This window comes from Periplaneta americana, chromosome 9 (assembly GCF_040183065.1).
Source record: "Periplaneta americana isolate PAMFEO1 chromosome 9, P.americana_PAMFEO1_priV1, whole genome shotgun sequence".
NCBI lineage: Eukaryota > Metazoa > Arthropoda > Insecta > Blattodea > Blattidae > Periplaneta > Periplaneta americana.
In genome coordinates, this window is record NC_091125.1 from 62,046,920 (window position 1) to 62,062,796 (window position 15,877).

The 15,877-nt window shown below is 35.8% G+C and overlaps 2 protein-coding genes across 2 annotated transcripts in view; both read left to right on the top strand.

Annotated features, from left to right (window-relative positions):
- The window catches only part of LOC138705585 (uncharacterized), a 95,167-nt gene extending 84,976 nt beyond the window's left edge, over positions 1 to 10,191 (top strand). Inside the window, exons 17-20 of the mRNA XM_069834188.1 lie at positions 1,518 to 1,665; positions 4,090 to 4,181; positions 5,994 to 6,274; positions 9,029 to 10,191. Of these exons, the coding sequence (XP_069690289.1) occupies positions 1,518 to 1,665; positions 4,090 to 4,181; positions 5,994 to 6,274; positions 9,029 to 9,491 (984 nt within the window). The 3' untranslated portion in view covers positions 9,492 to 10,191. The remainder of the gene's footprint in view (positions 1 to 1,517; positions 1,666 to 4,089; positions 4,182 to 5,993; positions 6,275 to 9,028) is intronic.
- A 5,096-nt stretch (positions 10,192 to 15,287) lies between these two features.
- LOC138705586 (lysosomal acid glucosylceramidase-like) overlaps positions 15,288 to 15,877 on the top strand; it is a 34,301-nt gene continuing 33,711 nt past the window's right edge. Inside the window, exon 1 of the mRNA XM_069834189.1 lies at positions 15,288 to 15,615. Within this exon, the coding sequence (XP_069690290.1) occupies positions 15,611 to 15,615 (5 nt within the window). The 5' untranslated portion in view covers positions 15,288 to 15,610. The remainder of the gene's footprint in view (positions 15,616 to 15,877) is intronic.

Consider the following 15,877-nt stretch of genomic DNA (forward strand, 5'->3'; position numbering starts at 1 on the left):
AGCTATCGCAGACATGTTGAAGAAGGAGTTAGGAATACATCAAACACTTTCCCGTACAGCAAATCGAAGAAGTAAGACCCGTAAATGGATTCTATGGCACGACGAATTAGCTGCATCTACTAATTTAACCCTAACCCTGAACTAAGGTTTAGTACTCTTTTACTAAAAGATTAATGCGTCTTTATTTAAAAATAAGAATAACACCAAGTGACATCTGTATACTCAAGGTAGGCTGTAAAACTTTTCATCTTATATAAAATTAAATCACACAAGAAACGTTATACATCGTATATCCCCAAAACTACAGTTTAAGAGAAATTAATTAGCTTATTACATACATAGTTACGTAATTGTAATTCTGACTCCAATCAAAGACTTGTTTCGACAAAAGTTTTAAGGTTTAATGATATCTTCGTGTATCACTCTGTAAAATTATCGCAACTCTAGCCGTTAAGGAAATAGAGAAAAAATGAAATTATTTCATTTTTCTGAGGAGTCTTTGTTCTTAACGTGGGCCTATCGGTGACTGACGGAAGTGACTACAGAGCTTACACGTGTTGTGGCAGTTTAATTAAATTTACATTATTGAAGTGGTTAAGTGGTTAAATGGCAAGTTGTAGTGAACACCATATTTTAAGTTTTGGTGGCTACTTCATCCACACACAACCCCCAGAATGCCTGAAGGACCACACCTGCTGTTGGTCGACCGGTCTACTAGAAGTTAATTCCCGATTTACCACGCAAATCGTCTGTAGCTGCATTTAGATTGGGAACAGGCCATGACTGTTCGGCCAAGCACCTGCATAGAATTGGAATATATCAGTCTCCTAACTGCCCATTGTGCAACTCAAATCAAGAAATGGATTCGGAACATCTCAAAATCTGTGCTTCAGTGGCTGACCATGACAATATCTTTGAAAAATATTGGAGTGCAAGAGGTGAAATGACTTCATTGTCAAACGCCTTGCATTGAAAACAACAACATTATTGAAGTTTTCTGATTCGATTTACTCACTTGAATGTAGTGTTATAAAGGTAAGGAAAGAATAATTTTGTGTTGTATTGTACATGTGAATAGTAAAATAAACTTCGTCTTAAATTTATTTATTTTGGTGCTGAACTTAACCTACAGTTTTCTTCGTGAGGTTTACGCTTTATTTTAGATGCCCGCGCTTCTTGTTTTTGGATTTAGGCAGTCTTAAGTTCCATATTACATCTTCTGTTTCGTACACACACGTTATTAAAGACGAAACCTAAAGGGCATAATTTACACTCTTCAAAGGCATATCGAGCGATGAAGTGACTTCAATAAGACAGATTTGATAGAAAGTTCTGAAATGTCTAAGGCATTTTGTTTTCATAACACGGTTCAAATATTCAAAAACTGCACTGTACGTAACTCAAGAAATTCAAAATCCCAAATGCCATTACAAATGAAAAAAAAAATCATTTTCAAATTGGAAATATGTGATAATAATATTAATATCAACATTACTATTATATTATTTTTGTTTCAGGTCCTAGGCAATGAACGGGCCGCACAATATGTTTCCGGAATTGCAATTCATTGGTATTTCGATTTCCAAGATCCCGGTGGACAGAAACTGAGTCAAACGCACTACGAGTTTCCAAACTACTTCCTTCTCTACACAGAATCTTCAGTCAGTGAGTATCTTTCAATATGTCACTGGGATATTGTCTTAGGCCTATTTCAACAAAACACTGCGAGTTTAACTCGGAATATATTTCAATATAAATCCGCCGAGTTAGTTCTGTGATAGCGTGTCTGCCTCGAGACTAGCCGGCACGAGTTCGATTCCTGGCGGAGTCAGAAATTTTCATGTAAAATTTCTACCTCGGTACTAGGAGAGGTGGTGGTGCACAACTTCTAATCACTAGATTGTGCACCAATATGTTTGGGTTAAATTCGAAATCCCTCCGCAGGCATATGCCATTGTTGATAGTGATTCGTCTGTTGGATGGGGAGTTAAAGCCTGGCGGTCCTCTTGGTGCTATTCGACAGGAGAAGGCTACGTGCCGACACAGGGTTTCCCCTTCTCCCTTCCTCATCTTCTTCATCATTCTCACCCATTCCCTACACTACACTTACACATACACTCACCCTGGCATACGACATAACTCTCCAAATATAGACACCATGCACAGCGTGCACGTAAGTGAAGTGGGTAGGCATTGGACACACACACATATTTCAATATAATCAAGAAACAAGCTAGTTAACATCATAATGGACATGCACATGATCTTGAAACATACAAAACAGTTTCCTAAGAGTGCTTCGTTAGGGTGTAAACTATATAAACTGCCAACAAAATGATTGAAGCAATAGGGAGGAATGAGTGGTACGCCGAATGGTGTTGCTGGCTTAGCCGGACAGCACCATTAGCACTCCCACGCCATCATGGGTGCACAAAGATCTACTTGAGCTGAAGTACTTTGGGATGCTCCATGTCCAAGCTCAATAAGCACACCTACCTCTACCTCCAAAGTCGTACTTAAAATATAGTCATTGTAAAACTCAGACGAGAATTTACTAATAATCACTATAATATCTATGTAAATCACATATTGACGTCTGAACTTCACATCGCACTTAATTTCAATAGTAATATGTTACATAAATGTCTTATAAAGACAGGTCTCGTGTTGGTATTGGCAATTACGGGCGTAACAAGAAACATCCGTAAGCATATCACTGAAACGGCCACTTGCAACAACGTCGACTAGTGTCACCACAGGTTAAAATTGTCACCTAACCCTTGATTAAGCATTTGTACGGTGCATCGATCTCAGTTACGACTTAAACAGGAGATTAACTACGGTAATCTCTAATCGGCCATATTCGAGCGGTTAAAGGAGATAACCAGTGATTAGTAGACCTAGTAAAACAAAAATGGCGGCCAGATCTACAGTTGATTATTTCGAAGACGATTAGTATTGTACTTGAATATGAATGATGGTGAGCGTGAGGTTTTATGAGTGAAAAGAGAATTCATACGAGGAATTAGGTAACAGAAAATTTCAGAAGGAATTTCATTTATCAAAATTTATCGTGTCGTTTATGCTTCAACAAGTGGATCACTTGGAATAACCCACAAATAGTCCTATTTCTTCCATGAATCGGCTGTTTACACTACGATTCTATGCAACTGATATTTTCAGTATTTTAATGGGGATAGTGCGCGTATCTCTTTTATGTCATAGGCTGAATGGAGAGAGATATAGATTTTAGGACATTGCATATTTCCCTGGTATAATTTTGGCCCTGGATTGTACACACATTCCTACTAATCTTCTTCATCCGTTTCCTTTATGGACATAACATATTAACATTATTATTATTATTATTATTATTATTACATATTAAGAATTCTCCATATTTATATCTAGTAATGAAATCTACCAATACTTCAGACACACAGATATAACCATTTTCGCTTTTAATTTTCAATTGTGTACGATTCTAACCTAACAGCACTGAAAAACAAAGGAATGAAACCCGTCAACATAACAGCGTCCAAAGGCAAACAAATGCAATGCGAAAATACAGGATACGTTCTTTCCTATTAGAACGGGGTAAACGCAGTCGTTTTTACACGTTGACTATTATCTTTGCAAAGGTGTGGTTGGTTTCCTTTCGTCATTTTGTAGAAACAGTATACCATCACAGGCTTTACCCTGGTTAAATGAGGTGTCAGCTAATCATGATTAAGTAACCGCTGGTTATTATTAGTGCACACAAATTATATTTTAACCATGGTTACTTTTTAACTGTGGTTTCATAACCCATGGCTACTTTTTAATCGACGTTGATGCATGTGGCCACAAATAAGCCATTTGTGCACTCTTAATGGAATGAGTTGCGTGCTGATTGTGTGCCCGACTAAACCGGTCCCACCATCGGCCGCACCACTTATTCCTCTCCAGCCAACAAGATCGAATACCATAACTCTCACGATGGTTTCTTGTCATCTTTTTTTTTAATCTACGATAAATATTCATGTAGGCTACATTAACATAATTGCTCTCGCAAAATGAAAATGCTTTCAAATTGTATCTTATTTTCAGTTCCAATAATGGATACATCTGTTCCAAACGCAAAACCTGTGAGACTGGGAAACTGGGAACGAGCTGAGAACTATACTTCAAATATCATAGAGGTGTGTTACTTATAAACTTCTAGATTTTCTATAAAGCTATTTAGTATATGATCTTCACAGTCTATCCATTTGAATCTGTTACGCCAAACATTTACATAACATTACATTTCAGATAATATATAACTAGGTAAGACTCCATGAGGCCACAGTTGTGGCTCAAGCGTTAGCGCGCTGGTCTTCTATCCAGACGGCCCGTGTTCGATCCCCGGCCAGGTCTTGATGCAATTTTTGGTGGACAAAGCAGATGTTGCTGAGGGTTTTTTTTTTCGAACTACTCTCGTTTTCCTCTCTCATTCCATCAATGCTCTCCACGTTCCCTCATCTGATCTATCATCTACAATAAAAAAGGCTGAGGTGAAGCCTTGAGGTTTGCAATACTGATACAGGCTCCGGACCCTGGCTCTTGTTTACTTCGAATACAAGTTTGGTGTACATCGATCAGTTCGGAAAGCAAGTTGCGAGACAACAGTTCACGCTGGAGTTCAGCAGTCTCCGATATTGTGTTTACATATGTTTATTTGAGTATAAATCGGTGAACAACACTACTCATGTACAAAATATCACTTGGATTTGAAAACAAATTACTTATTTAACGCAGTTTATATGCAATCAAAGATAATTTTTACTAGACAACGACAAAACCAACTGTATTTTCAGGACCCACCACATTTTTTCACATAAGCAATGAGAAGACCATTCGTGCTAAGTTAAAGATACATTTACTGAAATATATTAAACAATTAAACTATATTAATATCTATGCAATATGAATACACGCTCTTAGAGACGCTCTGAAGCTATGTAGGACAATATCTTGAGATGAGCAACAAATGTAACGTCTATTAATTTAAAAAGCACGTTCGAATTTCTTCTTACAATCGTTTTTGTTAACATTATGTAATTAGTCGTAGTGACATAAAATAAATTGAATGGTTAAAAAAATTGACCTCAATAAACAATTTAGGCGCCACATACATTTTTATATTCGCCATAGCTACTTAACGCCCGAAATTTGTCTAACCCTGATTATTACAATAAGTAAAACGCGTCTAGATGCATTAGTTTGGGATTAACAAATGTAAAAATATAAATCTCAGCACAAACTTAAACTAAAGCAAATTGTGGGTGTGTTTTACGAGTCTCTACACATTACAATCAAGGACCGTAAACATTTTAAGTGTTTCAAATGAAAAATGTTTACTGCTTTCTGATAAACTACATTTTCTTTTTTTCTAATAAAGTGCTCGCTACGAAATTCTTCTATTGGAGCATTCATTTCCAACAGCCTAGCTTTGTTTTGTTTTCGTATATTCATTAAACAGCAGACCTGAACTAAGTAGCGTCGGATGCCGTCAAGCTATACTTTGTACATACCTACGCTGTTGCTAAGTAATCAAACGCAGAACTCCGGTCATAACACGTTAGTGGGACCAAAAAGATCAATTGAAGACATTATTACAAAAACAACCCTTGTCAAAATTGCTATTTTTCAAGAGAACAATAAAAATAAATAGAACAACACATGTCAGCTGTTTCTGTACAACTGGTGTTTATCCTTGTGGCTACTGCACCTGACATGTGTCGTTTTTGAAGTCTATAAACATTTTAAATAGTAGCAAATGTGTCCTTAACTCAATTTCATTAAAAGTGACTAGGACTGTTTTTGTAATAATGTCTACAATTGCATCAGTTGAAGGCAGATGTAATTGTGAATATGAAAACGATTATCGATTAAGTGCAAATATTGCATTTCTCAATGTTAACTGCTACAATAATAAAACAGTTACTTTCATAATAATTGTTATCCCACAGGATATCAACCACTGGGTAACCGGCTGGGTGGATTGGAACATGGCTCTAGACACAGAGGGAGGACCTAACTGGGCGGGCAACCAGGTGGAAGCGCCGATAATAGTGAATGCCACGGCGGACGAATTCTACAAGCAGCCCATGTTCTACGCACTTGCGCATTTTGCCAAGTTCGTACCGCCCGGCTCACGACGCATCGCGTACAAAATTTCCAATGATTCAATCATCGAATGCGTCTCCTTCCTGCGACCAGACAACATTGTTGCTATTGTGCTGCAGAACAGGTGAGTGTGAAGGAAATTATTCTAACAATAAGATGCGAGGAAGCGTAATCGATACCCCACATGTTAATGACGTCAGTATCGAACACCATACCTCGTATTTATTTTGCAAAGATTTTTAATTTCAAGATGTTTTTGGAATTAAACACCTGAGCCATCGGCGTATCTCAGGCGGTAGGGGCGTTTATCTACTGATCGGGATCCTGCGCTGGGGCGTGGATTCGATACCCCCTTAGACTGATTATGTGGTTGGTTATTTTCCGAGGTTTTATTCAATTGTAAGACGAATGTAAGGTAATCATATGGCGAATCCTCGGCCTCATCTCGTTAAACTACATCTTGCTATTACCAATTTCATAGACGTTAAAACAAATAAGCTAATAGGAACCAAAATAACTTGATTTAAAATTTTCTTCTGTGACAGAGATTAGCATGCAATGAAATATTAGATTTTAGGGACAAAACTCCGTGGAGTGGAATAAGCACCACAATAATTTGTTTGCTGAGAAGTTAATTGCTTTCAATATCATGTTAGAGAAGGCCGAATGATCTTAACTCTGCCAGGTTTAAATAAACCATTATTATTATTATTATTATTGTTATCATTATCATCATTATTATTATTATTGTTATTATTACACTATAAGAACCAGAACATCTCATTTTTCTTGTAACTACACTGTTTTATTTTTACTTGCAATTGAGGAATTTGAAATTTTTATTGTTAACTGACAGTATGTTAAATAAATGTAGCGTACACTATGACGAGAAGTTTATCACAATGATAAGCATGATTTATTTTGCGCCTTTAAGGGGTTAGGTACAGCTTAAAGGAGTAAAATTTTGGAAAAATTCAACTTTTTTTCCTTCATTACCGCATCTTGTACAAAAATGAAAATTAGTATGTGCAAAACACGCCCTTCTGCTATATGATAAACATATTTTTACGATTTAAAAAATTATTTATATATTTTTTTTCTAAATTCAAAATTCACTGTGCAGTGACGAAGCGTTTCCCTCATAGCTCAAAAAGTATCCAACATTCTGTGATCAAATTTTTTTTGTGTGTATTTATGCATGTCATATCTACAATATGATGCAAAATCACTTCTCTACCTTTGATAGATTGTCTGATAAAAAATTAATTCATTTTAAAAAATGGTCAAATATCAGTATTTTCTTCTAACACAAAATAAAGAAAATATTATTTACGTAGTTTAAAGAGCATGATATTGTAAACATGAGTTTCAGCAATAAAATAAAAGAGATAGAACATGAAAAAGTTAACAAGTTTAAGAGTTATGAGGAAAACGCTTCATCACTGCACAGAGAACTGCCACCGTTTTGAATTTTGAAGAAAAACAAATATATATATATATATATATATATATATATATATTTTTTTTTTTTTTCATATAGCAGAAGGACAGTGTTTTACACATACCAATTTTCGTTACTGTACAAGATTCAGTAATGGAAGAAAAAAATGTTGAATATTTCCAAAAATTTTACTGCTGTAAGCTGTACCTAACCCCTTAATAAATACAGTTAATCTGGAATCAGTGCTATCGCTCTTAATTAAAAAAACAAATCAACATGAAGGTAAAACCAGCGAATAGGGATTATAAAGAATGGACACTTCGCGTCGGTACCTTTGATGTAGCCGGACCGATTTCAATGACCTTCAAGCCAGCTAAGCGTCAGATTCTGCTTTCTCCCTAGAGTTGGCGCTGACATCACACCAGCTAGCAGTCGACACAGCGGAAATATAATACACATAATTAATACATCTAGGTACATTATGTACTCAAATAAAATAAATTGGATCCATAGAATAATAAATCCTTCATTAACTGCAATGTCTAGACTCTAGAGTTCCTTTATAATGAGAGTTGAGACGTTGGGCCCAACAACAATTAAAATATGTAATGATTTGATAGCGCTGAAAATGGAAGAACAAAACTCTTACGAGAAGTAAAACCATATACCTATATTATATTATTATACAAATATTAAACGAATTCGATACTTAATTTTATAATGTATTATATTATTTTATAATATAATGTATTATATCTGAAATATAAAATATTATTATTACAACTAGTTTGTCACTGAGAAATAAGGAAAAGCTGTTAACTTGAATTTATTTGAAGCAAAGCGTTACTGGATTATGCAATAAAGTAGGCGATTTTTGGATCCTGTGCCTTAACTCTATTTTCAATTATTATCTTAGCGTATGCTCGATTACACTACCTCTAGCGCTTGAAAGTGGAACTAGCCGCTGGCGCACAGAGAAACAAAACACAGGAAAATTCGCTCAGTGTCCATTCTTTATAATCCCTATTCGCTGGTAAAACCTTGTGACAATTTAATAAATCAGGAACAGCAGTTCGTAAATCCGCTATTTAAAAATCTCCATTTCTTCCACTACCACTCCTCCTACTTTGCTCCTTTACTTATGCTTCCCCGCTCAAGGAGCTCCAGAGCAAACGTTTGACGTCACAAAGCCAGCAATTGGAAGTGCTTGATGTAAACTTATCTAATTTCACTTGCTTAATTATATTAAAAGTGTAAATAAACGTTACAACATTTTATAACTAGAATTCAATACCTGTTCCAAAATCACTTATCCACAAAGATCTTAGGAAGCACGGGAGCCACATCCCGGTATTTTTAATATGGAGATGTTAGCAAATTGCAGTTTTAAGCATCTTTCTTGTACCGGTACTCATATGAGCGTGTACTTCATTTCAGGAGGAACGTTGATGTAGACGTTGTGATTCTGCTCCAAAATAGACGCACTATAGTTGTACCTGCTCCAGCTCATTCGATGCATACCGTCCTCTACAAACCCACTGTCGGTAACCAATATTCGCCAAGGACACAGAACGATCAAGACAATAACCCTGGTCAGGGTAACCAGAATAGCCCTTCACCAGGTACACAGAACGGGCAAACCTACAACCCTGGTCAGAGTAACCAGAACAGACCAACCATAAATAATGACCAAGGTTTTCAGAACAGACCAAATATCTACCCTGGTCAGGGTAACCAGAACAAGCCTTCACCAGGTACACAGAACTGGCAAAACTACAACCCTGGTCAGGGTAACCAGTACAGACCCACCATAAATAATGGCCAAGGTTTTCAGAACAGACCAAATTTCTACCCAGGTCATGGCTATCAGAATAGGCCTACAAGATTCATCTGGCCTTAGGAGAGCAAAGATAATGAAGAGGCTAAATATATTTAAACACAGAATGTTATATCAAAAAGATAAAAAATACTGATTTGTTTTTATAGTGTCCTACATTCACAAAATAAGTATTGTTTTATTATTAAAAATATGTTTTCACACTTTAAAAATTATGGTTTTTAAAGATCACAATACACCCACCTTAACAATGGCAAAGAGCATCGAAACAGATAATAAAAAAAACTCCCAGATTATCGTGTCCACAGCCGAGTCTGAAGAAAATCAATGTAATTGAATACAAATTGTAATATACATCAACTTCTACGCTGAAGTCACCTATATTTGTACCTAGTAAGTAGAAAAGGAAATAATTAATAAAAAATCATGCTCTTATAATTCAACAATTTTGATCTTTGAATAAGTTTTTATGTAATTTTGTTGAAATGTTTTTATATACTGTACACCGTTACGTAGATGTTATCTTACAATAAGTGTGTGTTTTTACAATGTTACAGATAAAATTTAATAATTTATGTGTTCAAAAGTAATGTTATATTATTGTATTATACACTTGTTAAAAGTTCAATATTAAGTAACTAAAAAAAAATCTGATTACAACTGAAACGGTGTCATAACTAGGCCTACTTGAATGCATTTATATTGTTACCTGTATCTTAAGAAGTATTACTATTATTTTTTTAAATAAAGATTTGTAAGCATATTTAATTATCCCTTTCATTTGTAACAAATCTTGGGCTCTGAATATCTTCTTACATAGTGAATAGTCGTCCCTGGTAGTCTAATCGTTATCTATCATTCTTGCCTTTGAATTCAAAATTAACTGGCTCATATCATAGGACGGTAAAAAAAATCTTAGCTTTCTTCGGAAGGGGAGCAAAGCTGGGGATCCGTATCTTATATGTCATTCGTTAGTATCGATACGTAAAAGAATACTGTCCCTGGATGATAAGGTTTCAGGCAAAATTTACCGGCTACTTTTCGCCAAAGTCATAATTTGTATTCACAACAAGTGTACGTCTTATTGTCGCATCGTGAACCTTTAGTCCATACAATACCTTCGTAAGTAGTAAATAGTTTAAAATATAATAAAAAAAAACTTAAAAGAATGTACTTTACCGAAGCCTATATTACGGACTTACAGTGTAGTTACAGTATAGGTACTTAGGATCGATTGTAAAAGGGCAGAATATGACTGGAGCTTAATTTAGAACCACGTTCAGAAAGTGAACTGAGTTTACGATTTGGTCGTGTTGTTAAATACTGAAGTCGGTTTGCATTAACCTACTGCAAATCTAATTTGAGTTCCGAAAGTGGACGCTGCAACACAGCAAAACAACAATGTGATCCAGCAGCCCGTGACTGACTGCACGGAACGAGTAAATTATGGATGGGAATGTACGAGTAACTAAGAAACAACGATCTGCAAATTTATCGCAAAAGGAAAAGGGCGAACTGTCAGATATAGTTCTGTTAAAATATATAAACACTATAGAAAATAAAAAGGCCTAGTGTGTTACTTCCAAATCTAAAGAAAATACATAAAAATAAATTTTAACTGAATTCAATGCTAGGAATAATTGAGAACTTTTGTTCATGCAATAACTCCTATGTGATATATTTACCGATTTTCAGATTTTTGCTCTATTAAATAACTTAAATAGTGATACAGCAAATAATAAAATCTCCTGTATGTAATTATATTTCTTTCTTCCGAAAATGTAAGAATTCACAATCCCCCTATGTACGGCTGCCATAGGATGAATAAATGTGTTTTTTCCTCCTACTGAAAATTGTATATTTTGCACATAGGAGTTATTGCAGGAACAACGACGATATACTCCCACACCACACAAGGGAATCATGTCTGATTTTCTTTGCGTTATTTCAAGGCCAAATGAAAAAGAGAGATGGAATAACTTTACAAAATAAATATACACACGGCACTTATTGAATATTAATTATTCCGTAATATACACATTTTTTTATAAACTCGAAATTCATTAAAGTATAAACAATTTAATGTATGTTTATTTTTAAATGATAAACAATAACAGACGTTTGCATTTCGGATGTGGGCTAACATTTCTCATTACTGATAAATATAATCTCACTTTTGCTAAATAATAAACTCCACAACATTTAAACAGTGCTATTTAAATAACCTATTATTCAAATTACACGTAATACACCTCAATTAAGTTGAAGTACACACGGTACTTGATAATTCTTGCTTTATGCTTCAGAACCAGTGAAATCTTATGGGGACACTCCACTAATAGGTAATGACAACTTTGTTCCTAATCATTTTTTCAACCAAATTTTGACAATATGTTTACTATGTAAAGGACTAACAAAATCCAAATTTTGAACTCCCAAATGTTTTTGGCTTTTGATTTTTTTATTCTTTTCAGAAATATTTTCAAACCTAAGTTTTTTTATACAAGATATCAATTTTCACCCTTCGTTTTTTTTGTTACAATCACAAGACATAGAGAAACACTTCTATGCATTAATTTTATGAAATATCTCATTTATTCACTTTCAAAAAATTGTTTCAAATGTTAAAAATGTCATTTTTCCTATAATTCATGAAAAGATATTACTGTAATAAACTAGTAGCATTTCTCACAAAATAAATTCACAGAATCATGCAGCTACCTCATAAATATCTGCAGTAAAATTTTTATCCAGACTCATTGATATTTGGCATAAAAAGTTGGTGTTGACTCAAGAAAAATAAAGTTACGGAAAAATGAATTTGAAAGTGAAACGAATATTTATGCAAATTAAAATTCTCCTCCGCCACGTTCATCATGGAGCCAATTTTAGAACAAAAAGTTACTAGATTTGTAATCAGAAATTTGTAAAAAGAATTCTTTGATGAAAAAATAATTTTGACAGCTCTTTAAATGCCACGTCCCCTTACAGCCTTAGTTAAAAAAAAATAAACAAATTTTTTAAGCAGAATTGAACTAAAACAATTTGGGGTATGAAAATATACATTTTTAAGAAGTGAAATAGCCAATATATATATATATATATATATATATATATATATATTTTTTTTTTTTAATTTTCCTGATTTTCAGTGTGAGGTCTTCCCTTAAATACGAATGCTTCCGATTCAGATTCAAGGAGATTAATCGAAGAAAATTCAAGAGTTAAGTATGAAATTATACTGAGATAACATTAACTTAGATTAGCGTTTATACAACAGAGAATCTGGGTTCAACTTGGCTGACGGCCACTTTTAACCCTCAATCTCGAATCAAACGCTTTATACAACGGGCTCTAAGAGATCCAAACCCCATTAAGTTGGTGTGGGCTGCGTCTGTGGCTCAATCTCTAGCATGCTGGTCTTCCTGTAGGCGTTCTGGGTTCGAACCCCAACCTGGTCGTGATGGAATTTTTAATGGACAAAGGAGAATTTCCAGGTGTTTCTCAGTGAACTCCCATTTTCCACTAACATTTCATCAACACTCTTCACCTTCTCCTCATTTCATCTGCCTGCAATAGTTAAATAGGCTGAAGTGAAGTCTTCCGGGCAGTACGGATTTCCGATGCTGATATAGGGAAGACTTCGGGCTTATCAGGTATTCCTCTGAGGATAGGACTTGGCTCTGTCCGGAATGAGGCAGGATGACCCACCTGTCAGCATCAGTTTCACGACTGTCATCCAGTCCACTGTCGGACTTGGTCACTGATCGAATTTATAAGATAAACAAGTAAATCTGAATGTAAGGATCCGTCTGGCGTCCAACTCTCGATTTTTATTCATTTTAGTGAGTTATTTTACGACGCTGTATCAACATCTCAAGTTATTTAGCGTCCGAATGAAGTGAAGGTGATAATGCTAGTGAAATGAGTCCGGGGTCCAGCACCGATAGTTACCCAGCATTTGCTCATATTGGATTGAGGGTAAACCACGGAAAAAAACTTCAACCAGGTAACTTGTCCCGACCGGGATTCGAACCCGGGCCACCAGGTTTCTCGACCAGACGCGCTAGCCGTTACTCCATAGGTGTGGATCCCAACCTTCGAGAAGTCAAGTGAAATCAAGTATGATGTGTCCATTCCTGTATCGTTAAAGACTACAATACTTATTTAAGAACGTCTGCTTGTAGCCAATGCTTTCCATACAAGGACATTCTATCGTTTTAAATGTTATTCATTAAAAATGATGTTCATATTGAAATCCACTGTTTTAAAAATTTCGAATCGTTTAATGAGATGGATCGAGAACCAAGGCCGTGAATCATGTTCTGTGTGCTCACTGAAACTTGACCTTAATAACTTTTTTTTGGACTTTTTTTACTAATGGCGGATACTTGACCGTTCGTCATTCACCCATTTTAAGCTAGTTGTCTATTTACCAACAGAGTTGTAGCCCAGAGTGCGCCATATGAGGCTGATCTACGCTACACCCGCGATGAGATGAGATGAGATGAGATGAGATGAGATGAGATGAGATGAGATGAGATGAGATGAGATGAGATGAGATGATTATGGAGATTTTTGAGATGCCACAAGGGAAGTGAAAGTCTCGGAGAAAACCCATGTGTTATCTGGACCACGGTCTTGCCCAACACAAGTTATAAATTGGGGGTACGCCGGGGACCAAACCCGGTTCACAGGATTAGAATTCCACCACTCTAGCCACTACATCATCGTGGCGGCTGTGTTGGGACAATGTAAAGGGCCTCATTTACATCAGAAGTGTCGAAATAAACTACCGTCTTCACGATTTTTTAACCACTTACATTATCCCTACCATTCCGTTCATTCAAACTACTCCTCATTATCGGTTCGATTCGCACTTGGGCTGAATACATGTTTGGGTATTTTGCGTGGTTTTTTTCCAATCGTAAGATGAATCTCAGATAATCGAGGACGAATCCTCGGCCTCGTCTCGTTTAATACCAATTCGCTATCTTCAATTTCATCGGCGCTAAATAATCTGGTTGTTGATACAGCGTCGTTAAATAGCCAAGTAAAAAAGAAACTATTCCATAACCTGCTCATTTAAAAAATAAAAAATCGAAAATATGAGTGATGAAATCTCGCTCCGTGTAGGATTTTTCATATTTTAGTTTGCTCAAAATTAATTTTGAGCTTCTTTCCACTTCAATTAGACTGAATTACTATGGAAATACCATTCATAGCGTAGACGGAAATCGAACACACAACCATTTTGTTATTATCCTGTTTTCCTGAAGGGAGACGACAAACCATAGCGTTTCGTCCAATCCATACCAGCCGACTACACTAAGGTTCTTTGAATATTCAGGTTTCTAGCAGGCAACCCCATTCGTCCTAGACCAGCCCCTCTGTGCGTCGTCAGCCGGAGATCGTGGAATGATAACGGGATAAAGATGAGATGAATGATATTCATTTAATGCCAAACGTGGGGAAAAGGGAGAACCCCGAGAAAAAAACACAACTGTAATCTCGTTACTACCGGTACGAATTTTCAATTAAAAATTCCAGGCCACACCGGGACTCGAATCCGACCGCCTGCGTTAACAGGCCGGAAGTTCAGATCACTTGGCCACCGCAGAGACAGCCTTTCACCATAATTTCTAAACAACGTCCAGGCTGCACGTCTTGTCATTGTGCAGCTCTACATCGAATGATGTACTTTGTCATTGGCTTTCATCCAGGAAAGCTACAAGGGTCACAGTTATGTAACGGATAAGTGAGAGAGTAAACTAACCCACATACTAACGCATTTTACATGTCTATCAGTTCTGTTACATTTTTAAAATGATACAGCTTCGGAATCAACTAAATATTTAACAATTTTTGTGTTACCTGACAGACATTTTCTTATAATAATATTTAATCCCAGTTACAAATACACAGAAATGTCAACACTGATTTCAGTTGTGAGTTAGTTCACTGCTTTACTGAACCGCTCGTATGACTGATCCGTCATTAGTTTGTTTAGTTTATCTGTCGGTCTATCGGGATAAAAGGTCTTCCCCGTATCACTCACTATGACTATACAGTTGAATGAAAATTCGTCGAGTAAATTAATTTGATTGTTACAGTGAACATCACTCTGTGAAGGATTTGTTATACATGTGCCAGAAAACTGAAGTACTAATCGATATGATTTCATGACGTAAGTAGTCTGTTACTCTGACAATGTTTTAATTATTTTATTTCTCTGATCTGGATTACTTTCTCCTTTCGTATGGTTGATTAGATTTCAATGCGGTTATTTATGAGACAAGTTCTTAAAGATTCTTTTCTTTTTTGGCACGAGTGTGAAGTTTGTGTACCGAGGCAATGCCGAGTTTCACAACACACGAGGGTCAAAATGATAATTTACGAGTGTGTATCTTACAATATTTTTTCTACGATAGAACAAATTTACATTAAAT